Here is a 26,686-nt window from a genome sequence, read left to right as displayed (position 1 = left end):
TTGCCTTGGCAGGGCAGGGCTGAGTAACAATGACGCTAGTTACCATGATGACACTGAATCTGTTCCTAATTATTAGCAGGCAAAAACATTGATAGCACATACTGTAATGTGATGAATTAGGTAGGAAAGAGAATATGTTAATGAGGTTGGTGAAATTGATGAAATTAACTAGCATAATTCAAATTTATATTATGCATAAAGAGGCCCACTGTCACAGACACGCCAGGCTCTACACTCTCACAGACACAGCACACGTCATCACCAGAGTACTAATCACTTACACCTGCAGCTCATCAGCACCCTCATCACCAGCAGCACAAAAGGCCCACGCTCTCACTCAGTCACTGTCCGGTCTCGTTTGCACTTGGTACTCACCAGTCTGCTTACATTAAGGACTCCTCTGACGATACTTGCCTGTCTCCTGTGTTCCCTCGACTCCTCGTTGTCTCCTCGTCTCCTGTGAAGTTCATCTGTGTCTGCTCAAGCTTCAAGTCTGCCATCCGTCTGCCCATCCTGCAACACCAAGACAAGTATCAGTTTATCAGCCAATCCAGTCAACGTATTTACCTGTCTTCACTCACCTGCACTCTGTTTGATTCTGGTCGCTCAATAAACTTTAATACCTGCAATTCCTGTGTCGCTGTCCCCTTCTGTATACGTAACACCCACACCTTTACATTTTATTTTATAAAACTGACTATTCTGATAGTGATGTTAGTTAGTGATGTATACTGTCTTTTAGAATATTAGTCATATTTGTAATAATTCATCATCACTGTATAATAATATGTTCTGCTTATTTCAGTCATGAAAAGTTGTGGATGCCACTGAGTGGTTTTCACAGGACTTTCATACAAAAGACAGTATGGAAACTGGGAAAAAAAAGTCAGTAAGAAAGATCTTACAGCATTGTTCATTTTTAATTGTTAAACATTTGTAAAACACTTTATTATGTTGCACTGAAAATGTAAACATGCCATATGTGATATACAAATTGTGGAAAAAATACCATCCTGTGTTCATCATACATAATAAAGAGTTTGGCTTTGAATCCTGCACATGTTTTCAACTGTCAGGAACACAAGTGGTCTGGTTAGAGATCAGTGTGTAGTAGGTCAAATGAAAAGCTGGAGTCATGAACTCAGAGAATTTACTGAAGATAAAGTGCAAGTAGTTCTGTTAAGCTATTTGAATCATTTAGAAAAAAAATAAAACAATATCTGAAACATTGTGCTCTTATAATTCCTAAGCCAATGCAAAATGTTGATTTCAAATCAGTCATAAATCCAGGATGAAACTTCTTAACCAAGATGAACATTCCTGGAGTCCATTGGTAAAGTCACACACCTGCATAATACCAAACAAGCCCTGCAATCACAACATTAAAAGAACAAGCATTCTTCCCTCTTCAAGGTTGAGTTTCATCAAAACCCACAAATATCTTAGCTTCATTCAACTAGAGCAAAAACAACAGGATAGAATACTTTCACACAGAGCAGAATCTAACAGTGCATGAGATATTTACCTTCATATCCACCTTATTTTTCAGCTAAGAGTAGTGATGGGAGATTTCGAAACACTACTTCATGAAGCTTCGAAACCTTTATGAATCTTTTGTTTCGAATCAGTGGTTCAGAGTATCAAACTGCCAAAGTCACGTGATTTCAGTTGATTCGAAGCTTTGAAAAGTTAGTTAATTCTCCCATCACTAGGGCTGCATCCGAAACCATATACTTCCTTACTATATAGTAGGCGAAAAACAGTATGTGACAAAAAAAGTTTGTCTGAATTCACAGTACTCCTAAAAGAGTAGGCAAAAAGTACCCGGATGATTCTGAAGTGTGTGGCTGTGTCCGAAATCGCCCCCTATACCCTTAAATAGGGCACCATTTGAGGGGACAGACATTTGTAGTGGTGTCCGAAACCATAGTGAACGATGTTGAGTTCACTCATTCAATCCCACAATGCACCGCAATAACGAGTTTACAACCGAGAATACCCATAATGCACTGTGAGGCACGTGCCCGCAGCTGAATCAATCATTCATTCATTTTCCAAACCGCACTGGTCCAGCATAATATCATACAGCTATAAATTCCTTTTTAATTGATAATTAAATCATTTAATTAAGGTTTGTACATGCTAGTTTCCATGGCAGAGTTCAACATAAATATTCATTACTACTGGATCTGCCAGTTTGCTACGTTTCAAATGATTATTAAACAGCAGCACAAACTATGTGAAATTGGCAGCCCAATTCGACAGTGTGGCGATTGTAGTACATCCAGATTACATTCATACACACATCTCATACTATATCATACTTTCTGTAATTACTCATTTATAATAAGTTCCTACTGAAGAGAGTATGATTTTGGATGCAGTCTAAGAGCGGACGTGGACAGAGTAAAATAAGCCAAAGTACTTCTATGTTTTTATATGAGAGAATAGACCAATTAATATGATTATATGTAGCCTACAAATCAATTACGACTTGTTAATAAAAACGTAAAGGACTTTGCATGCCTACTGCTAATTTAACTTTATCTGGTTGACGACACAACTCTGTTTTTGAAAAATAAAGATCAAGTTTCTTTAGCCTTAAATATAATTAATCTCTTTTTTTTTTGCTTCTGGTTTAGTTCTTAATATTCACAAATGTGAACTATTATCTATCAAACATTCAACTGATGTTAAAATTTGTGACATTCCAGTTAAATCCGAAGTTAAATACTGGAATAATTATTTGTAAAGATCAGAAAAAAAGATCAAAACTTTACTTCGAACCTCTTATTCTTGCTGTCCAACGTAAACTGAACTCTTGGTTACAGCGTGATTTATCTATAACAGGTGGAGTGTTGCTCTCTAAAGCAGATCGGGTTATTTATCCTTTGTTTGGAAGTCTAAAGTCACTTAATTAAAAAGAGTGTTATGATAGCTGATCGGGCAATGGGTGGTTTCAAGTTAGTGGACGTTTCCACTCTTAATAATTCTTTCAAGATTAAATGCCATTGTTTTTGGTGCAGATCCGGATTGTGTCGAATCTTTAGTCAGTTCTGTCCCTTAAGGTCCTTTATGCTCTCCTCCTATTTTTGACAGCACAAATCTATTTGTTGATCAATGTCTTCTCAGCAGTTTGTCAAACAAAAAAAAATTCGCTCAATTCTTAACAGAAATCAGATCTGTTTACCTGCTTGTGTAAGCTTTTGGAATAACAAATTTAATTATATAATTTGGGAAGATTTCTGGCTTCTTCGGCAAAAATATCTTTTATCTAGTAAAGCTGTTAAAGGCTCTTATAAACTCTTATAAACTATAAAAATAATTATAAACTAGCTAAATTTAATAATAATATTTCCCCCTTGTGCTCCTTTTGTCATCATTTTGAATAGATGATTAACCATTTGTTTTGGGACTGTGTGTATTGCAAAGTATTTTGGGTTGATTTTTCAAACTTTGTTAAAAGATATCTATAGTCTAACTTCTGTATAAGCCCAAAAAATGTGTTTTTGGTGTGTCTCTGAATTTAGACCCTTCTCATTTTAATTTTGTACTTAATTTACTTTTCTTTCTTGCCAAATTTTATATTCACAAATGCAAATTCTCTAAGAAAACTATTTTTAAGAAAGATTTTTAAGAAAATTCTAAAAAATTATATTGCATGTAAGACTCTGTTACAGTGTAATACATTTGGCCTAATTTAATATGTTTTTTTTTTGTGACCCTCATCTTTGTTCTGTTTAGTGTTGTTAAATATTGTTTGTTGCTGTTTGTCTTGTATTTGTTGTTATTGCATAATAAAACTTTTTTTTTTTCTTTTTTTTTTACTTCTATCTTAACTATATCTGTTGGTTTCTGTGATTAGAAGACATGACAACACACTACAGACACAATATGATTCACTATGTTGAAAAGAAAATACAGTTTTACTCAAGTGTGCTGATAAGTCTGATCATCCACTGAAATAAAATACTTTTATTGAAACTGACGTTGCGTTCCAAATGGGATATATCCCCCTCCGAAGGGCACTTTGGAGTGAAAACAATCATGGCCACCATATTGAAGGGTCGTTCCAAACCGAAGTGCTCAAAACTGGCCACTTCAAAGGGCCCTTCGGAATGAAGGATTTTGAAGGGTACAACTGATGGACACTTCAGGCCCCCATGATCCTTTGCACAGGGAAGTTGTTTGACGTCACAGAATGGGTACAGAGGGCTCGGTTGCTTGGGTCAGATTCTATGTGGTATTTTATTCCTAATAATATATTTAATAGGGTAGGTGGCCTTTCTTTTTTGATGAAATGCAATTACTGGTTAAATATCTATTAAACTGGCCAGATTTCATCAACAAGTTTTGTTAGCCTGGAAACTGGTTTACAACCACAACTTTCCCCCCCACCATCTTATGGAATAATTTGGATATTAAAATTAGAAATAGATCAGTCTTCTTTGATAAATGGTTTAATAAAAACAGAATTTTTATTGCTGATCTATTCAACTCTAATGGTGATTTGTTATCTTATGAATGTTTTATGAATATCCATCAATGTCCCGTTCCGTTTAAAGAATTGAACTCTGTTATAAAGGCGATTCCTGATGGATTAATATGTCTGATGAAAGCTTCCTTTACCCACGAGTCATGCTCAAAACAACTTTCACAGTTATGTTTGGGAGGTGTTTCACTTTTAAGTAAAGAATGCAATAATAAATGTATTCTTCAACTTTCTCAATCTTGAAACTCAATTTCTCCAAAAGGGAATTTTCTGGGGGTTCTAAAATAGATAACATTCAGTGGAGGAAAACATGGTTATACCATATAAATACTGTATAAAGCGAAAGAAGTGCATTATAAAATTTTGCATAATATATACCCTTGTAATGCTTTTGTGTCGAAATTTTGTGATGTAGCTGATATATGCACCTTCTGTAAAAAAGAAAGTGAAGATATTTGTCATTTATTTTTCTCATGTTTCATCACTTTTCTGGAAAAATTTGAGTTCCTATTGTTTTTATAAAGTTAATATGAAGAGATATGGTGAGATCTTTCATGTACTGTGATTAATACTTCTTTTTTAAATCCTCTTTTCTTTTCTTTTCTTTTCTTTTCTTTTCTTTTCTTTTCTTGTTTTTTTGTTCTGTTCCTGCCTTTCCTTGTTGTAAGTTGTATTTCATTAATCTCATGTCTTAATCTTTAACCAGCGTACAAAATGTGCGACAAAGGCGCTTCCTCGTTATGACGCAGAAGTGCATTCCAAAAGAAGAGGTTTTTTTTTACCCCTACACCCTTCGAAGCTCTCACTCCGGAGGGTAAACCCTTTGAAGGGATTAGGGCATGAGCCCTTCCGAATGGAACGCAGTGTGAATGTTCCATGTTAACATGGGCGTGGTTTGTGATCGTGACAGGAAAGTATGGTAAAGTTCCTTGAAACGGCATCAAAAAAAAAAAAAAAAAAAAAAAAAAAAGAAGAAGAAGAAGAAGAAGAAGATGAAGAAAAAGCATCAAATACGCAGGAACAGACACTGTGAAATCAAAACGCTTTATTATGCATACCAGTGTATACAATTGGTGAAACATACGTTTTTTTTAATATATGATCCGTGAAATATCACATGTGTCGAATCTGTCGCAGTCTAACATCTGCTGGAAATCCAGGTAAACATCAGCGTGCACGCGCATGTCCGTATATGACCTCCAGATGATCCATATCACCTGTTGATACTCCGAACAGACGAAGAATCTTCCAGAAATGACAATCTTTTGAAAGCCACGGATGTTAAAACATGAAGAAAGGGTTACTGAGAAAGAGTTATTGAAAACGAATTTTCTAAAGGTTTCTGAAGGTTTTCTCCCATTTTCTCTTCTGTTTTAGGCTGTTGATTTTGTGACGTGAAATCGAAACTATTTTTGAACCAGACATTTACAGTAGACATGTAGATGAAGCCTATCGTGAATGTGTTTATTATTATTATTATTGTCAAAGAACACAAATCTGTTATTATTAAATTTAATATTTCAGTTCATTATAGCAATTATGATTAGTAGTTATACAGTGTGACCATTATAATTCAGGTTACTTTTACTAAATCAATTATTTTAGAATCATTTGAAAGTAATTAATTCAACCATCATTGTGAACTTGAAGTAATGATTAAATGACAAACGATTCAGCAATTAAAGATTGTGAAAATATGATTGAAATATTAAACTGCAATAGAGAATAAAACAAATTAGGTTTAAACAGTGTAAATTTCTGTTTCCCAGTAAATTCATATTTAGAGTCATGAGTCAGTTAAACTCATTAAACAATCTGAAATTATTAAGACCATTCAGTTATTTTACATGACAATATATTTGTAACTCACTTTATTTTATTCATTGTTTTTGCTGTTGTTTCTAACTCATCATTCTTCATTATTTTCTTCAGTAACTGCCATGTTCTTCATCTCTGTAAAATCTTGTCATTTCCAGGTCCTGCTGAACGATTGATTGTTTTCTCAAACCAGTGCTGATCAGAGGAGCGAGGAAAGGACTCTCTCTCTAAGATGAGTCTCTCAGAGAAACACAGGTAAGACTGCGTCTGTTTCACACAATCATTTTAAACTCTACTGGAGTTTGTTTTTTCCTGTGAATAACAAAATTTTAAGCAAGTTTTATATTTCTTCAATTTTGAACTTATTAAATTAACTCTGACATTGTCTATAAAACCTTGTTTGTCACAGGACTCTATAGACAATATCACAGTGAATAATTTGTTAATCACCTTCTAGACGCGACAACACTGAATTAATCCAAATACATGACTTTGGTTTTTTAGATCATAAAATTATTTACAGACATTAGGAAACAACTATACACAAAACTGTGTCACACAGACATTTCTGCTCTCCATTTCTGTTAAACAACTTGACATGTTCTCTTAAAATGTTCAAGTATTTTTAACATATTTAATCTCACTCATGTACAATAAAGAAATCATTAAACTAATGTGAGCCAGTAAAATAAAATGATTGTTAAATATAAAACTGTAAATTGTGTGAGTGTGTGCATTTCTGTGGAGGATTAGATAAAGACACGGATGTGTTTCAGACACAGTTGAACCTCCTTTACTAAAGTGTTTTTCTCTCTGTTCTTTGTGTCATTAGTGTAAGATCAGGATCACATGTGTCCAGCTCTGTGTCTCTGAAGAGTGACCGGTCAAAAGGAAGAGTACCAAACTTCGGTGAGGAAAAACCATCATCTGATAAAAGGTATTTTGTGTGTTTACATTATAGTGTTGCATTATTTGTCCACAGTGGTGTATGTGATTGAACTTTTTTTTAATAAATATTTTCTTTGAGTTTTAACATTTAAAATTACATCCCATACCCTAAGTACTGATGGTACCAAACATTTATGCACTATAGCATGTAGGTTGAATCAGAGCAAATCAGTGATTTTAAAACTCTGAGACGTAATTTCACAAACGGTGTGAGTGATTCAGTGGTACCACGTTTTCTTTCTCTCTCTCTAAATGCACAAATGGCTTCACATCCATAGTATCCACATTGATTTTGCTCTGCAAGCGAGCTGCATGGTGCACTACACAATACAGTGCCATAAAAGACTTTAGTGCACACCGTTTTATATCATGACAATTTATTATAGATTCAAGCAATTTTAAAATATAAAGTACTCGTGCGCTCTCTGAGAGACGGTCTTCAGTCAGTGCGCTCTCAACCGAAGCACACACACATAGCCGCCTCTCGCGAGTGACAAATTTTCATGGATTATTACACACAGTCGGTTATGTGAATGTGAACAGCATGTGTAACAGCATATCGTCTCCATCCATTAGGTCTCAGTGACAGCAGCCTTTAAAACCTGCTGCTGTCTGCTATTGGCTGTCTGTATTATTAATGATAACCAAACAATAAAAGAAAAGCTTTAATAAAGATTAATCTATATTTAACTTAGACAGTTATGACTATGCAGAGATATTATATATATTTGATTATTCAATTTCTGTGGTATTTTTACTTGAATACTACTGCTAGACCTACCTGAAAAAATATACATTGTTTATTTTGTATCTTTATTTTATTTTATTTATTTATGCTACTGCTTCTAATGTTTTAATTCATTCTTGTTTTATTACTGACTGTTGCAACAAATTACCTCATAAAAACACAAAACATTGAGTGAAATAATTGTAATTTCTTCTTAAAAATATGTATAAAAATGTTCATCTACATCATCAACTACATTCAACTACATCATCCAGTAAGTGCTAAATAAGCTGTTCAGTGATAAGAAATGTGTGAAGCAGAAAACTTTGAATATGTGATTTAATTGACAATAAGTCACAATGAAACTCATTCCAGTAACACAATTACACAGGCAGCCACAAGGAGGCATAAATTCACTATGGAAAATAGATCATGCAACTAAACGTGTAAATATCCTTCCATCCAACCATAGTCATAAATGGACAAATGCAAAGCTATACTGCATTTAATTACTATTTGCAACATTAAACCTTTTCAAATGAGACTAAAGTATCTCCTGTAGTAAAGTGTTTTTTCTTTATTCTTTGTGTCATTAGTGTAAGATCAGGATCACATGTGTCCAGCTCTGTGTCTCTGAAGAGTGATTGGTCAAAAGAAGGAGTACCAGACTTCAGTGGGGAAAAACCATCATCTAATAAAAGGTATTTAATGTTTCTAATTTTTGGTCACACATTGAATGTGTTTAAAAAGTTGTATCAGTGAATACCAATCATGAAACATTTTTAGATCAAATATTTATCAAAGTTTTCATGGCTAATGTTTTTTTTTTTTTTTTTTTTTTTTTCTAGCTTTCTGTAATATTTTCTCTAGAAAATAAGTATTTTATTGTATTTATTTGATTACAGGCTTCAATATGAGACATTAGACTCAGACGTTCAGACTCACAGGAACCACAAGAATTTCAAAGACAATCTCCTGTGGATCTTCCAGGTAGGAGAACACATTTTCATAAATGTTTAATATTTATACCAAACAAACATTATTTGTTATTGAACAAAAAAATATAATTTAATTAATCTTGATGACTTTTTTTTTTTTTCTTTTAAGCTCACTTTTTTTTTTCTATTTGTGAAAAATAACAGCTGGTTAGCATGTTAGTGTTTTAACTGGATTTTTTATTCGTATTTTTTTGCGGTATTATAATTATTGAATAAATAGTGTTGACCAAATGTAGATGTACAATTTGGTTTAAATTGTGTTATTCTGTTTTTTTTCTTACTTTTGTTTGTAGGATCTTGAGAGCAAAATAATCATATTTCTGAAGAAAGAGCTGGAAAAGTTTAAGAAAATATTACAACATGAGAACACAGAAAACTTTGTGAAGGACTTTAATGAGAATAGATGCAGTATCAAAGCAGCAGCTCTTGATCTCACACTACATTACCTGAGAGAGATGAAGCAAGATGAAGCTGCTGATGCTCTAGAAGGTTAGAGACTCATGACCATCTGTCAGATTGTCACTTATTAATGTAGACTATCTATAAAACTTTAAATGAAGACTAAAACTATCTATTTTTTGTTCCTGTGTTTAGATGAGCTGCTCTTCATTCATCAGCTAAAATGTGGCCTAAAGAAGAAGTATCAATGTGTGTTTGAAGGAATTGCGAAGCATGGTGACTCCATACTTCTGAATAACATCTACACAGATCTCTATATCACTCAGGGTGGCAGTGAACAGGTCAATACTGAACATGAGGTCAGACAGATTGAAGTTGCTTCCAGGCGTCATGAATCTCAAGAGATTCAGGTTAAATGCACAAATTTGTTTGAAGCACCTGATCAAGACGAGGAGATCCGAACTGTACTGACAAAAGGAGTCGCTGGCATCGGAAAATCAGTCTCTGTGCAAAAGTTTGTTCTGGACTGGGCTGAAGGAAAAGAAAATCAAGATATCAGTTTCATATTTCCTCTTCCATTCAGAGAGATGAACTTAAGGGAGAAAGAAAAACTAAGTTTGATGGACCTTATAACTCATTTTTTCCCAGAGACAAAAGGACTGAACCTTACAAGAAGGAATCAATTCAAAGTCCTGTTCATCCTTGATGGATTGGACGAATGTCGCCTTCCTCTGAAGTTTGATTGTAATGAGACGTGGTGTGATGTATCATCACCAGCCTCTCTGGATGTTCTCCTAACGAACCTCATGAAGGGAAATCTGCTTCCTTCTGCTCTCATCTGGATCACCACCAGACCAGCAGCTGCCAGTAAGATTCCTCCTGACTGTATCGACCGGCTGACAGAGATACGAGGATTCAGTGACGCTCAAAAGGAAGAGTACTTCAAAAAAAGATTCACGGATCAGAATCAGGCCATCACAATCATTGATCATGTTAAAAAATCAAAGAGTCTCTTTATCATGTGCCACATCCCAGTCTTCTGCTGGATTTCAGCCACTGTTCTCCAGAACATTCTGGAGGAGAAAAGAAATACTGATGTGAAAAACAATCAGGCTGATGAGATCTCTAAAACACTACAGGAATCAAATACTGAAGACACTCCCAAGACTCTGACACAAATGTACACACACTTTCTCCGCTTTCAGATCCAGCAGAGCCGCCGAAAATATGATGGAGAATACGCAGCAGATGTTTCCTGGGATAAAGACGCAATCCTTTCACTGGGGAAACTGGCATTTCATCAACTGGAAAGAAACAACGTGATCTTCTATGACACAGACCTGGAAGCCTGTGGTATTGACGTCTATAAGGCATCAGTGTACTCAGGCATGTGTACCCAGATCTTTAAGGAGGAAACAGGGATCATTTTTGGTACCATGTACTGCTTTGTTCACTTGAGCATTCAAGAGTTTATTGCAGCCCTTTATGCACATCTGTTTCTAGACATCAACAAGAAAAGTATGTTTGTTCATGAGTCTACAGAACAGGAAAACAAAAATGAAACCATGATTGATTTTCTGAAGACTGCAGTGGACGAGGCGCTCGAGAGTGACAATGGACACCTGGACCTTTTCCTTCGCTTCCTCCTCGGTCTGTCACTCCAGTCCAATAGACGACTCTTACGGGGTCTGTTGACACAGCAAGACAGCAATGACCAGAGCAACAAGGAAATAGTTCAGTACATCAAGCAGAAATTAGAAGGTAATCTGTCTGCAGAGAGATCCATCAATCTGTTCTACTGTCTGAATGAACTGAACGACCAAACTCTGGTGAAGGAGATTCAGACCCACCTTAGCAAAGGAAGTCTCTCATCTGGTGACCTTTCACCTGCCCAGTGGTCTGCTTTGGTCTTTGTGTTGTTGACATCAGAGGAAGAGCTGGAGGAGTTTGAGCTTCAGAAATTCAAGAAATCAGACGAGTGTCTCATTAGATTATCGGCAGTCATCAAAACCTCCAGAAGAGCTCTGTAAGTCATTTAACATGTTTTGTCATGTTTTGCTCTCATCTTAAAAAATGCATTTATCTACATTATTCTATAGTGATTCCCCATCATGAACATGAACTGAAAGGCCCTGATATACTTCAAGTGAAGTTCTTTTTCGTTCATCGTTTAGGGGTAACGAAGTTTGAAATACGTGAGCAGCGATATACTGTAATTGAACATCTGACACCACCCACACTGCTGAGAGCAACGGTTAAATGAATATGTACAAATGTTGCGCGCTTTCCTCTCAGTAACAAAATAAACACAATAAAATTGAGAAACTAGCAAGGATCTGTGGATATATTTGTTTGCACAAGCTCTGTAATTCGGCACTCCAGCAAAGTCACGTCACGTTTATATTATAACACTTTATATATTAGTTTTGGCCTGATTTTGTTCGCAATGCCGTCACATCAGTTCGTTCTTCGATTGCGTTTGAAGTGTATTGGGGACTTTACCCAGTAAAGCCTGACATATGAAATAATAGTGTGAAAAAATCTATTTTTTTAATGGAGACAGTTTATCAAATCTTTAGACAAAATATATAAGATTTAAAAATGTTTGCATATTTGTTTTGTATCATATGATACACCAGACTTTTATGACTCAAATTATATATTGGCTCATACTTAAGGAAGGAAAAATATATAAATATTTTATTCAGATGCAAAAAATTTTTTATTTGGTACAGATGTTAATTTATATTGCCAAAAAATAAAATGAAATTCTGAAAGGTTATGATATAAAACAATGGGACTTTTATATAACAGGCTAAATAAAGTACAATTATATTATCAGTTGGTACTCTGTATCTCCCAATAATTTGATATTTTAAATGCTTAGTTTCATGAGTAGTTCTGTAGTTTTAATTGTTTGTTCTGCAATATGTAGTTGATTGAGAGATTTACAAATAAACATTTATCAAAAGTCAGTTGTATCATATTTGATGTACACATTTTAAGAAGGTTTATTACAAATTAGTTTTTTATCAAGTTTAAATTAAAACATTTATTTCTAATTTAGTAAATATTAAGTAAAATGAATATACATTTAATTTCAGCAATTGTTATGGATGTGTTTTTACTTTCATTAAATTAATTATATTTCACCCATTGGTCACCCTGCTCTCTAAGATATCAGCATCGGCCATCAGTTGAGCACTGTGAATAATCAAGGAAACCCAAATTGCTTTAATCCAGTAAATGTTAATCTTGAAATAACTAATAATAATAACTAACTTAATAACTAATACAATTTCTTAGGTTCTTAGATTTAAGTAATTTTAGCTTTACTTAAGTCATTAAAGATTTCATAACAACAAGACATATATATGTGAATGGAGGCATTTTTTTCAGACATCACTAACCCTAAAGTTTACATAAACCCCGCCCCCAAGAACACGCAACAAAGAGGGTGAGGCCATGTTGGGCTGCTTTAGAGAAGAGGAAGAGTTGTTGTAGTAGAGTGTTGTTAACATGCCGTCATTTTACACCGGACTGCTTCACAAACGAGGGTCAATTCAATGCTGGATTTGCACAAAAGATTAACATGACACATACTAGTCGATGAGTTGAATCAACTCCACAGCAACTACATAAATTTATCCACTAACCATTCAGAAACGTCCAGTTGCATTCTAAAAGATGTAACGTCTTCCTGAGTCTCTCCATCAATGTCGACTCCGGTTTGAACAATGTAAGTCTGAACACCGTTACTGACAATCCTCATTTTCACTGCGTGAGATTCTCCAGGTATGTTGTTGTTGAGCAACCGAAGCGTGAGCTGTTAAAGCTCCGCCCTCTTCTGTAAAGGGGACCGGGAGCAGCAGCTCATTTGCATTTAAAGTGACACACAAAAAGTGGCGTGTTTTTGCTCACACCCAAATAGGAGCAAATTTGACAAGTTATAATAAATGATCTGTGGGGTATTTTGAGCTGAAACTTCACAGACACATTCTGGGGACACCAGAGACTTATATTACATCTTGTGAAAGGGGCATTATAGGTCCCCTTTAAGTGTCCCCAACAAAGCAAGCCAAAGGCAACAGTGGCAAGAACCCAAACTCCATCAGGTGAAAGAAATAAAGAAAAAATCATTGGAGAAATCAGGCTCAGCTATAAAAAGCTAGAAATCTTAACACAAATATTTTTTTTCATTCTTCATATTTTTCACATGCTTCATTTTACCCAGAAAATTTTTACAGGAAATACTAGTTTTGAAGGGTATTCATATTTTAGCTCAGCCTCTTTACTGTATATATGCTGTTTATGTAAAAATAATCATGGAAAATATATTTAATAATTGTATGTAGAAAATGTATTGTATGTGTTCCATCTAATTCTGTGATGTGATTTATTTCTCTTGTAGGTTAAATGATTGTAATTTAACAGACAAAAGCTGTTCAGCTCTGGCTGCAGTTCTTGGATCAGATACCAATCTGAAAGAGCTGAACATGAACAATAATAATCTGCAGGATTTAGGAGTGAATCTGCTCTGCACTGGACTGAAGAATTTAAACTGTAAATTGGAGATACTGAGGTAAGTTGATCCACAAGAGCCACATGACAAGAGTGAGGTGCGAAGACTGACAGGATGTTTTCAGAGGCAAAAGCACATGAGAACTTTTTGTTAATAAACATTGCATTTCTTTGTTTAATATAAGCAAGTTTGTCTTTGTTTTGTTGTTGTGTTTTTCATAAAAAAATAATAATGATCTACGAACTAAGCATTCGTTTTAAAATCCAAAAAAATTGTATTTATTTGTTACAATGTGGGTATACCATATCATCCATCTTATTCATTTTGGTAACAAAAGTACAATGACAAAAGTGAATTTGTCATTGTACTATTTTATTGTTGATGTGTTTTCATTAATAGTAATGAGCCACAAACTAAGGATTCGTTTTAAATTTAGGGGAAAATACAAATACCTTTTATTTATTTGTAACAACGTGGGTATATTTTTTTAAATTAAAGAGAAGATGGTGGTCTATCAGAGACGAAAGAAAACATAATTCTTACATTATTGTGTACATCTGTGCTGTAATTCATCAGTATACGCAGAGATTATCTTTCATTCTTTCTCCTCTTGTTTGTCTCCATATTCAGTTGTAAGTTTCTGCAACTACCTTTCAATACATTCATATAAAGGACAAAATAAAATTCTCTCTGAGGATTTCTATTGTTCAGGTTTAACTGATTAATCAGCTGAATGTTTTCATTCCTGTTCTAGACTCTCTAACTGCAGTGTAACAGAAGAAGGTTATAAAGCTCTGGCTTCAGCTCTGAGATCAAACCCTTCACACCTGATAGAGCTGGATCTCACAGGAAATGATCCTGGACAATCAGGAGTGAAGGAGCTCAGTGATTTACTACAGGATCCAAACTGTCAACTGAAGACACTGAGGTGAGACGGGATGAAATAATAAACATAATTAAGAAAAAATGCAAGCTAACAAAATATGCAGGTTAAATAGTCATTACAAATATATCATTTTAGTCATACAATAAGTTGGACAATTTGTTGCATCAAAATGATCAAGATCAGATCAGATGCTGCAGGTTCCGACATGATGATGATGATGATGATGATGATGATAACCGTCAACACAGTTTAGTTGTGGTTCAAGCTACAGGTCAAACAGACATTATGGGTCAGTATATGTGCTATTCTGGAGTATGGTATACCTTGACAATTAACATGCACAATTTTGTTTTTGTGCAAACTTCTCATTAAAAATTCTACAAAATCTTTCATTCAAATTGTTTTCTGAACACAATTGTTTTCCATCAAGTCCAGATTCACTGTATCTCTCCACAGCAGGTCTATGGCTACGTTCAGACTGTCAGTCCAAATCCGATTATTTGTGTATCTGATTGGAATCTGATCTAAAATTATTGACGACCACATTGTATATTTTGCAACCGTTCAGATCTGATTTGTGTGTCCATGCCGCTCTTTCATTTTCCGGAATATTTACATTGGTTCCTATGGCAATGATTTTGCGTTGGTAGGCATACTCCAAAAACAACAACCGCAGGATGAAGGGGTTTGTAATACAGATGTTGTCTTATTAACAACATGACATTGTGTAACTGCCACACGCTGGACTACTGCGTCTTCTGAGGCAGCGGCAGAAACGTAGTGCTTTTTGACTTTCTCAGTTTGTGTAAATCTACTTAGGGTTCAAGGAATTTCTTTTGTTCCACATTAATTTCACACGTGTCTGGTACAAACGTGGCTTTCTTTTATTAATACAGTGTATACTTTTTTCTTTATTTACCCCGAAAGAAGGGAAGTGAAGTGTGACAACATGCCCCATAGGTGGGACACATTATAACATGTGATGGGGCACGTTGTAACATGACCATATGACAGCTAAAAATTTTATCTGACTTAATTAAAAAAATATACATGACAAACTAAAATATTTTGTCAATTAAAGATAATTATTTTTTTTCCATATAAAATAATAGCATTTTTTTTTTTTTTAGAAATTCAAATTTAAATAGTTTTGTAGTTTGACAATGAACACAGCTGTACAGCACTGGTCAAAACAATGCATGCAAACAGATGAAGAAACATATTCAGATATTCAGAAAAACACAGAACTGAACAAAACACTCCCCTCCCTCCACTCACAGCTCTCACAGAACACCAGACAAATAGACGAGACAGTACAAATGCTGAACATTTCTTGAAATAATATTTTCTGGATGTTCAGGTTCTTCCTCTCAGTCTTTATTCACGTTTTTTTCATAGTTTATCAACAGAAATTCATAAAAGTTGATTATGCCAGTTATATCGTAACTGTATAGAATAGTAGTTCTAATTGCGGGGCAGATTGTAACGCAATGTTACAACAAATCCTCTCTGCGCAACTGGAATTTAAACCTGGTTAGTTTCTTCTGATAGTTGGTGAAGCATTAAAGAACTACCCAAACTGCTAAACAACAGATTGGAGATTAAAATAATATCAGATTTGTCTAATTTTAAATAAAAACAAAACATATAGATGAAAAATTAGCTTAAGTAAGAAATTTACTTTTGCTATTGTTAAATAAATGTTCAGTAATATCTTCCAAAGATTTCAGAATTTTGGCGCAATTTTTTCTCTATATATTGTCGATATGGCAACTAGTAAATACACTTAAGTTTCTTCATGCTAGTATTTAAACCACGTGTGTTACAACTAACCCTGCATTAGTTTGTGCCCCGCGCTCTACGTGGCATGAGAAAGTCACATAAACCACACAAAATCTGATCAGAGCGGTCAGACTGAAACAGATTTCCAGAAATGTGATTTGAAAAGGTTTTTTAAACCACTTATGAATGTAGTTCGAAATGGATTTGTAAAAACCGCATTTCATGTGATTTTTGGCCATTCAGACTCGAGTCAAATCTGATCGGATTTCAATCGGATATGCGCAAAAATCGGATTTGGACTGACAGTCTGAACGAGGCTTATGAGTCTCCAGCCTAAAAGTCAGAATCCAGATCTTCTTTCATCCGTCTTCCATCGTCTGTTCATCTTCCTGCATGGATCCTTTCCTGCAAAGAGACTTCACCCCTTTACTTCTTCAGCTAAGTGACTATTCAACGTGCTTGTGTGCTATTCTCACCTGCTTCATCCGTCTGCCAGTTTCCGTGCCTCTGTTTCTAATAAAGAGCTTGTTGATCACATACCAGCCTGCCTCCGTCTGTGTCCTGACAGTGTTTGTATATTGTTTTAAAAAGTTAGGAAAATAATGTTTAAGTCAAGCCTGATTCTTTCACAAAAGAATGATCCCAGTCTCTTCCACATAGTGAGGTATACAGTTTATTGGGTAATTCAGCACTGTTTTTTTTTTTTTTTTTTTTTTTTTTTAATTATTATTTTAGTATCGGATCAGTATCGGACCACCCCTACATGAGGGTGAGTAATTAATGACAGAATTTTCATTTTTGGGTAAATAACCCTTTAATTTATCCTAACAGAATCAAACATGAAGTCTGTTAGAACACCATCAGTGGAAACAGCTGATTCGTCACGTGGGTTTAATGTTCGCTGTCAGAATTTATTAGGCAAATGCATTTCCATCTCCCATTATTCCCATAAACTCTTTTTCGCAAAAGTCAAAAATCACCTCAAGCAAGTGTAAAAACTTTTGTGACTCTTTTTTTCGGAAATTTGATGTTTCCATCGCTCGTTTCTGACGCTGTACTTCAAAATGTGCATAAAAACAAGGTGATGGAAACATAGCTAATGTGTCTTCTTTCTCCATGTTACCTGCACCTGGATATCCCTGTTTATTTGTCAGCAAAAGTCTGCTGGATGAAGCTAAACATGTTGATCATTATAGATCTGAGTCATTGTCTTTTCTCTTTCTGTCTTCAGTCTGAGTGTTTGCAGTATTACAGAAAAACAGTGTGTCATCCTGACTTCAGCTCTGAAATCAAACCCGTCACACCTGAGAGAGCTGAACCTGAGCTGGAATAAACTAGAAAACACAGGAGTGAAGCACTTATGTGACGTACTGAAGGATTCACACTGTAAACTGGAGAGATTGAGGTCAGTAACATTCTTCACATACAAGAATCAAAATGATTAAAATCACTTAAACAGTTTAAACTAAAACACTTTATACTCAATATCTCACAGTGAGTCTGAGTTCACATTATATTTGTGAAAACAGTTTCATCTTAGTATTTTGTGATCTGGTGAAATAAAGATGAAGATCTCTCTTCCTCTGTCTGTTTTATTTGCTTTTATTTCTTCAGATGACGTGACTTTAGGGAATAAATAGTTTTCTTCTGTCTTATTTTCCACTCTCTCTTTTTTCTAACGTAGGTTAAGCTCCTGTGAAATGACAGATGAAGGTTGTTCTGCTCTGACTTCAGCTCTGAAATCAAACCCGTCACACCTGAGAGAGCTGAACCTGAACAGGAATGAACTAGGAGACTCTGGAGTGAAAAACCTCAGTGATCTACTGATGAACCCACAATTCAAGCTGGAGAAACTACAGTTAGTATCATTATACTGTATTTACCATTTAGTTTATTTTAAGACAACGGCACAAGTCACATTATGTGTAGCGCTGCATCTCCATCTGAAGAAAGATTCAGAAATGGTATTAGTTATGTGTATCAGTAAAAAGAGCATTAAAGTTTGAAACATTTTAAACTTTGTGGCCATAAAATTGTTTCATATGCTGGAATCTGACAAATCTTTGCTGTGAACCAAGACAGAAGTGAGAACAGACTAAAAAACAGTGTAACAAACTGTCATGAATGGCTGGTTGTAATGAAGCTCACGACGATGGAGAATACAATAACACTGTCTTTAATCACAAATCTAACATGTAGGAGAGATAAAACACAATTTTATATTAATCTAGAGTGATAAATTCACTTATTTTTGGGAGTGAGGACGGATCCAGACTTGGATTGTAACTAGTATCCTCAAATGCTCCTGTCTTGGTTTGTTCGTTTCTATCATTAAGTTTCCATGTTTTTGCTGGTTTATTAGTGACTGTATGACATTTATTCATGATTCATTTAACTCACACATGAACTGAACATGGATTTGAGTCATTTTTTCTTTCTGTCTTCAGTCTGAGTGTTTGCAGTATTACAGAGGAACAGTGTGTCATCCTGACTTCAGCTCTGAAATCAAACCCGTCACACCTGAGAGAGCTGAACCTGAGCGGGAATAAACTTGGAAACACAGGAGTGAAGCACTTATGTGACGTACTGAAGGATTCACACTGTAAACTGGAGAGATTGAGGTCAGTAACATTCTTCACATACAAGAATCAAAATGCTTAAAATCACTTTAACAGTTTAAACTAAAACACTTTATACTCAATATCTCACAATGAGTCTGAGTTCACATTATATTTGTGCAAACAGTTTCATCTTAGTATTTTGTGATCTGGTGAAATAAAGATGAAGATCTCTCTTCCTCTGTCTGTTTTATTTGCTTATGAAGATGACGTGACTTTAGGTAATAAATAGTTTTCTTCTGTCTTATTTTCCACTCTCTCTTTTTTCTAATGTAGGTTAAGCTCCTGTGATGTGACATATGAAGGTTGTTCTGCTCTGACTTCAGCTCTGAAATCAAACCCGTCACACCTGAGAGAGCTGAACCTGAGCTGGAACAATCTAGGAGACTCTGGAGTGAAAAACCTCAGTGATCTACTGATGAACCCACAATTCAAGCTGGAGAAACTAGAGTTAGTATCATTATACTGTACAGCAGTTACAGTGTGATTGAAGTTTATTTATTTTAAGACAGCAGAGCTTATGTTTTATTCTTTATAGCAGTGCACTTTCTGGGTTTTCCCTATTGGTCACATTTTTTTTAAATATAGTTAAATAGATATGCAGAAATCTGCCTTTTGAACAGAGAATAAAGAATAGAGAGATCAAATAAATAGTTAAAAATGAAAGAGAAGAAACCGTATCTTCAGCACACAGAACTAGTGTAACTGGGTTTCAAAACAGACTATTGGAAACTAAATGCTGCTGAAGCTCTTCAATAAGATGATCATCATAGATGTGAACTATTGTTATTTCTCTGTCTTTAGTCTGTATAGATGCAGTATTACAGAGAAACAGTGTGTCATCCTTACTTCAGCTCTGAAATCAAACCCGTCACACCTGAGAGAGCTGAACCTGAACTGGAATAAACTAGGAAACACAGGAGTGAAGCACTTATGTGACGTACTGAAGGATTCACACTGTAAACTGGAGAGATTGAGGTCAGTAACATTCTTCACATACAAGAATCAAAATGCTTAAAATCACTTTAACAGTTTAAACTAAAACACTTTATACTCAATATCTCACAATGAGTCTGAGTTGAAGTCTGGACTTTAATTAGGTCATTCCCAAACTTTAATTTTCTCATTTTTCTCATGTTGTGAATCATTCAGATCAAAGACTTTCACAGCTGTACAGTTTTAGATAATTGAAACACTGAAAGGGATGTTGATGTCTAATATATTAGTTTTTCTCAGTTGCTTTGGCACATTTCTCGAATCATCCTTACAATTTGCAAAACAGTATGTTCATTTCTAGAAACAATTTGTACAAACAGCACAACAAATTGGATTACCTGCAAAAGCCTGTAACTTGCTCAAAATCCTTAAGTTCATCTTTCAAAAGCAAGTATTTATGTCAATGAACATATCAGTGCTGTCAGAATGACAAGTCCTTGTGTCATTGTTCTCGAACAAGATAGTCAAAATGCTTAGCCATGTTGTCAATATAACAGTGATGAATATTTCAGATGTAAACTATGGCTATAGTTTTTATGACAGTGATTGAAACTGCACAAGACTGCACTTTGTCTGTATGGCATATATCAATTTTAACAGTACAAATGGACACATTACTGTATATGGGAGATTGATTGCAAAAGACTGGACAGGATTCAGTTTTGTATTTACTGTTGGTCTGTCAACAAATCACTGTAAAATGTCCTTGTGATAAAAAAGACAAGACTATATACATACACTGTATATATGTGTTCATGTGTATAGTATGTATCTGTATAAAGTTCATTTAGCCTACTATACTGTACGTGTAAAGCAAGTGTAAAATGCTACTGTAAGTGTAAAAATGCTACTGTAATATTAAGATTATAGCATGCATACCACATTAGTGTGCAGTGCACATTGCTGAAATACATACCTGATATGTCTATGAAATGCTTGAATGATTGAGGAAAAGGTTTTTCTCCAAACGTTCAGCTGCACCTTTAGACCTTCATAAGCCATTGTATAAGGTCATGATTGAGAACATTGTTTACAATAGTGGTCCTTATTTCACTAGAAATGTGCCTACGCCCTTTGCCTTATCTACCTCTTCCTCTGTTTTGCCTCTCTACCCTTCTACCACACATCCTTACTCCTCTTCTTCTTTCCAGCTGTTGATCTTGTTTGTTTCCATGATGTTCTTCCATTATCAGAAATTGTAACTCTTGTGTTGTGCTCTGTCTATATATGCTTTCCAATTGAAGATTCATGACATGCATCTTTTAGCTGCTTTAGAGAACTGGTTGGGTCATTGGTTGATCTAATGCTTTACATTCCCCTGAATACATTAGTGAAATTCAGGATTCACCTGCAAAATTCATCAATTCAGGACACATTTACAAAAGTCTAATAGTATACTTGTGATAACTAGGTCAACCATTTTGCATTTAATGACTTGTGCGATGAACTAATGACTAGATGTTTTGAGGGGTAAGACTATTCAACAGAGAACCATATAATACATTTTGAGCAACATGACATTAGCAATTGATAATGTAGGAAATAGCAGACAATTGTACATAATCAGTTGCATGAATGTACCAAAGCATTTGCAATTTGTTCAAAAGAATGAGAAACTGCTTTTATGATGTACAAGTGACTAGATGATGTGGAGGTTGAACAAGTAGTTTTGAAAATTTCAGTTCTGATCTGAGAAATGTGCCAAAGTGACTGAGAAAAACTGTAAAGTTCTCTGTGTCTTTTGTTTGCCTCCATATTCAGCTGTCAGTTTTTTTCCAACTAACTTTCAGTACATTTGTACAAAAAACAAAATAAAATTCACTTTGAGGATTTCTGTTGTTCAGGTTTAACTGATTAATCAGCTGAATGTTTTCATTCCTGTTCTAGACTCTCTAACTGCAGTGTAACAGAAGAAGGTTATAAAGCTCTGGCTTCAGCTCTGAGATCAAACCCTTCACACCTGATAGAGCTGGATCTCACAGGAAATGATCCTGGACAATCAGGAATGAAGGAGCTCAGTGATTTACTACAGGATCCAAACTGTCAACTGAAGACACTGAGGTGAGACGGGATGAAATAATAAACATAATTAAGAAAAAAATGCAAGCGAACAAAATATGCAGGCTAAATATTCATAACAAATATATTATTTTAGTCATACAATAAGCTGGACAATTTGTTGCATCAAAATGATCAAGATCAGATCAGATGCTGCAGGTTCTGACATGATGATGATAACCGTCAACACAGTTTAGTTGTGGTTCAAGCTACAGGTCAAATAGACATTATGGGTCAGTATATGTGCTATTCTGGAGTATGGTATACCTCGACAATTAACATGCACAATTTTGTTTTTGTGCACACTTCTCATTAAAAATCCTAGATAATCTTTAAGTCAAATTGTTTTCTGAACACAATTATTTTCCATCAAGCCCAGATTCACTGTATCTCTACAGCAGGTCTATGAGTCTCCAGATGTTCACAAACATGCAGTTTCACAAGCCAGTTTTCTCTGCTGATGTTTCTCACTCCTCCTGCTTAAAAGCCAGAAAGATCTTGAGGCCTTAATTTCACACTCTGTATTCATACTGAAAATCATGATCTAGTGAGCTTTTGCCCTTCTGCTCTGTGGGACGTTTCTGTTCTTATGAGTTTGCTTTAGGACTGAGTGTCGCTCGAGTTCTTTTAAATAACTCTATTAGACTTCATTTTCAAGTATTTATATATTTGAAGTGTTCATTTGCAAAAACCGATAAACGCCACTTTAAAAAAAAAAAAAGAACTAACTGCTGTGCGTTATTCTCTACATATAGCACGTTCTGTACCCTAAATCCATTTGGTCAGAAAAGCCGGTATTGTCCACTGTCAGGCATCACGAGTTCACGTTTTACAGCAGAAACCGACAAGCGCCCTTGTTGTTTGTGTACAGAAACCGATAAGTCCGTTTTAGCGAATCAGCGCACAGTATTCAGGTCAGGTGACAAGGCTTCTAGTCACTTCAGAAAGACGCGCTAGCTGAGGGAAGTTTTGTCAAAGCTGACTAAAAGTGATCGAGGATTTATAATTTCAACTCCTGTAAGACCTTGTACACCATACACGTCTTACATGCCGAACCCTTGGTTGTCCGTTTGCGTGCGTGTGTGTGTGTGTGTGCCGATCTGTTAGTGTGCGCGTTTGTGTTTTAAATGCAATTACTTGGTTTTGTTTAACTCTGAAACATGAAATGTGGAGTTTAATCTGCTTTTGCTAAAAAGCAAACTTTTAATAAATATAAAAAAAACATGATTTTAATGAACTTTAATTTTTTAATTTACCTGTATTTTTTGGAGTTATTATTACTTAATCAAAACAACCCAACTGCAGTCTGATTGATATTACTTGGAATGCACAATAAAAAAACATGATTTGTGAGAATTAATAAAAATGGAGTTAACTGTTTTTGCAAATGAACTCTTCATTTATTTGTGTATTTAAATGTTCAAAGAAAAGTGTTACATCTAAATAACTAACTAGAGCTTGTCTTTAGTACAATCATTTAAGTTTTTTATCTTATCAATCATGTTTGAAATGCAACAGACATTTAGTTGAGAACTGAATTGACTCTTCTGCAGGTTTTTGAGTGCTGCTGCAGATGAAGCCTGTCAGTATGTGAAGAGAGTTGTGGGTAAAAACCCATTACTCCTGAGAGAGCTGAAACTGAGTTATCATGAACTAGGAGACACACGAGTGAATCAGATCGCTGCTCTACTGCAGGATAAACACTGTCGACTCAAAACACTGACGTGAGTATTGTTCATTTATTTAAAATATTACATTACTTTTAATTGTAATATGACTGAAATATTTCCTCACGTATTTGAGTCAGAGCAGTTTCTCTCAGCCACAACAATGTAAAGAAATACAATTAAACAGGAAATTAAAAACACACAATTTAAATGTGACATCAAGCTTTAAATATTTAACTAATAATTTAATTATTATGAACCACTTTTCAACACATCTGTCTGTAAAAACTTCAAATCTTCATGAAGCTTCATCTCGCCACCACTACTTTATTAACAAAAATTAAAATAACAAAAAAACACTTGGAAACATGAACATAAACCTCACCAACAGCAGTTACAGGGAACAAAGACAGACAAAAGACATTGATAACATGAGGGCTATATATACACACAGACACTAATGAACAAACAAGAAACACCTGAACACAATGAACCAATGAAAACGTGACACATGAAACAAGGAACCAATCAGAACATGACACATGAACAGGGGGAGCACATGACAAGATCACATGAGGAGCAAGACTGTGAGAATTATACAAAATAAAAGACATGAAAACATAAACAAACTAAACCCAGAACAGACGTGACACTGCCTCACGGTGCAGCACTAAAGCAGATGAACCTTTTCCAAAACTTGTTTGATTGTCTTCTGCTTCAGGAAATACTTTCATTCCTTAATCTGTTAATGTTCGTTTATACAATTATTCATTGTTCATGTTCGTTCACAGTGGATTAACTAATGTTAACAGAAAACTTTTTTATTTAAAACTGTATTAGTAAATGTTGAAACTTACATTAATTATTCCTGTTTATTTGTCAGCAAAAGTCTGCTGGATGAAGCTAAACATGTTAGTTGATCATCATAGATCTGAGTCATTGTCTTTTCTCTTTCTGTCTTCAGTCTGAGTGTTTGCAGTATTACAGAGAAACAGTGTGTCATCCTGACTTCAGCTCTGAAATCAAACCCGTCACACCTGAGAGAGCTGAACCTGAGCTGTAATAAACTAGGAGACTCTGGAGTGAAAAACCTCAGTGATCTACTGATGAACCCACAATTCAAGCTGGAGAAACTAGAGTTAGTATCATTATACTGTATTTACTGTTTAATTCATTTTAAGTCAACAGGGCACAAGTCACATCATTTGTAGCGCTGCATCTCCATCTGAAGAAAGATTCAGAAATGGTTTTAGTTAAAGGATTAGTTCACTTTCAAATGAAAATTAGCCCAAGCTTTACTCACCCTCAAGCCATCCTAGGTGAATATGACTTTCTTCTTTCTGATGAACATAATCAAAGAAATATTAATAAATATCCTGACACATCTGAGCTTTATAATGGCAGTGAACGGGATCAATGAGTATGAGCTGAAGAAAGTGTCTCCATCCACATCCATCCAACCTGGTTGGTCGGGCTTTTATGCAATGCATTTGCGGGTTGTTTTGAACGAGCTGTAAGCCGTGTGGAGTACGTTTATTATGGATGGATGTGGATCTTCAGCTTATACTCATTGATCCCGTTCACTGCCATTATAAAGCTTGGATGTGTCAGGATATTTATTAATATTTCTTTGATTATGTTCATCAGAAAGAAGAAAGTCATATTCACCTAGGATGGCTTGAGGGTGAGTAAAGCTTGGGCTTGGAAAAGCCAACTTAAGCCGGGGACACACTTAAAGTCGGCATGAAGTGGAAGTTGCGATTGTCTTTTCTTCTCTACTGTGACGTCTATCTGAGTGAAACGGCATCTGAAATGAGAGGGCGGTACTTGATTTCTTACTTCGGGAATTGATTGGATCATTGGAAGTTGGGCGTTGCTAATAAAATGGAGGCAGATCTGAATGCCCGTTTGGGAATTTCTCTCCACCGGACTCACTGCGAGCACCCTCACATTACTGTAAGAACCTTATTTATTGAGGATGACGAGGACGATCAACGGCACTAAACAGCGAGAGAGAGACTGACTGACGGTGTGTGTCCGCCATTATAGCATGTGACAGGAAGAGACGATGAGTCGTTTTGAGGGGGAGAGCAGGTTAATGTTTTTGATTAAAGATTACGAGGGCACATGAATTTAAAAAAAATAATGAAGTGCACAGATAAATTATTGATAATAAATACTACAATATTCCATAAAAAAATAAGAGTTGTCAATTTTGATTTCATGCGACTTTAACGATTGTACGGCCAATTATGAATGTAAGTTAATACTTATGACTGATCGCGCTCAAACGCGTCCAGTCAGAGCCAGTTGCGTTCAGTCGGCGATTACAGTCGGTGTTCAGATTCCGTGTGTAAGTATTTAAATCTGCTTCAGTCGCAGGAAACAATCGCTGTGTGTTGAGCTCAGTCTTAGGATGTTTTAGCTAGTCGTTAAATGTGTGCCCAGCTTTACTGAAATGCTGTTTAAACTTATTTTTCTGAGACTAACATTTCTGACTTTAACTCCTCCTAGAGCTTTAAAGCTCAAACTACCAAATTCAGCTCAAACCTTCAGACTGTTCTGACTTAGTGTGCTTTATCTTTTCTAACTGATCGGACTTACGGTTTTCCTAAAAATGACTATTAAATCTCGGAAAAATCCCATTGACTTTCACTGATGGAATGTTCAGATGAGCCACGACTGTTCAAACTCCAACTGACAAAATTCACATTTAAACACACTGAAGCCCATTAGACTCAATTAAACTGACATTCTGTGAACTATTTCTAATCC

The 26,686-nt window shown here is 35.3% G+C and overlaps 1 protein-coding gene across 1 annotated transcript in view; it reads left to right on the top strand.

Moving 5' to 3' along the window:
* Nucleotides 1-26,686, top strand: part of LOC127522225 (uncharacterized) — an 884,749-nt gene that overhangs the window by 432,396 nt on the left and 425,667 nt on the right. The window contains exons 58-61 of the mRNA XM_051911962.1: nt 18,257-18,430; nt 19,020-19,193; nt 19,467-19,640; nt 19,995-20,168. Coding sequence (XP_051767922.1) covers nt 18,257-18,430; nt 19,020-19,193; nt 19,467-19,640; nt 19,995-20,168 — 696 coding nt within the window. The remainder of the gene's footprint in view (nt 1-18,256; nt 18,431-19,019; nt 19,194-19,466; nt 19,641-19,994; nt 20,169-26,686) is intronic.

The sequence above is a fragment of the Ctenopharyngodon idella genome, chromosome 2, assembly GCF_019924925.1.
Source record: "Ctenopharyngodon idella isolate HZGC_01 chromosome 2, HZGC01, whole genome shotgun sequence".
Taxonomy (NCBI): Eukaryota; Metazoa; Chordata; class Actinopteri; order Cypriniformes; family Xenocyprididae; genus Ctenopharyngodon; species Ctenopharyngodon idella.
Note: the sequence above shows the minus strand (reverse complement) of the source record. Positions and strands in the feature narration are given on the sequence as shown.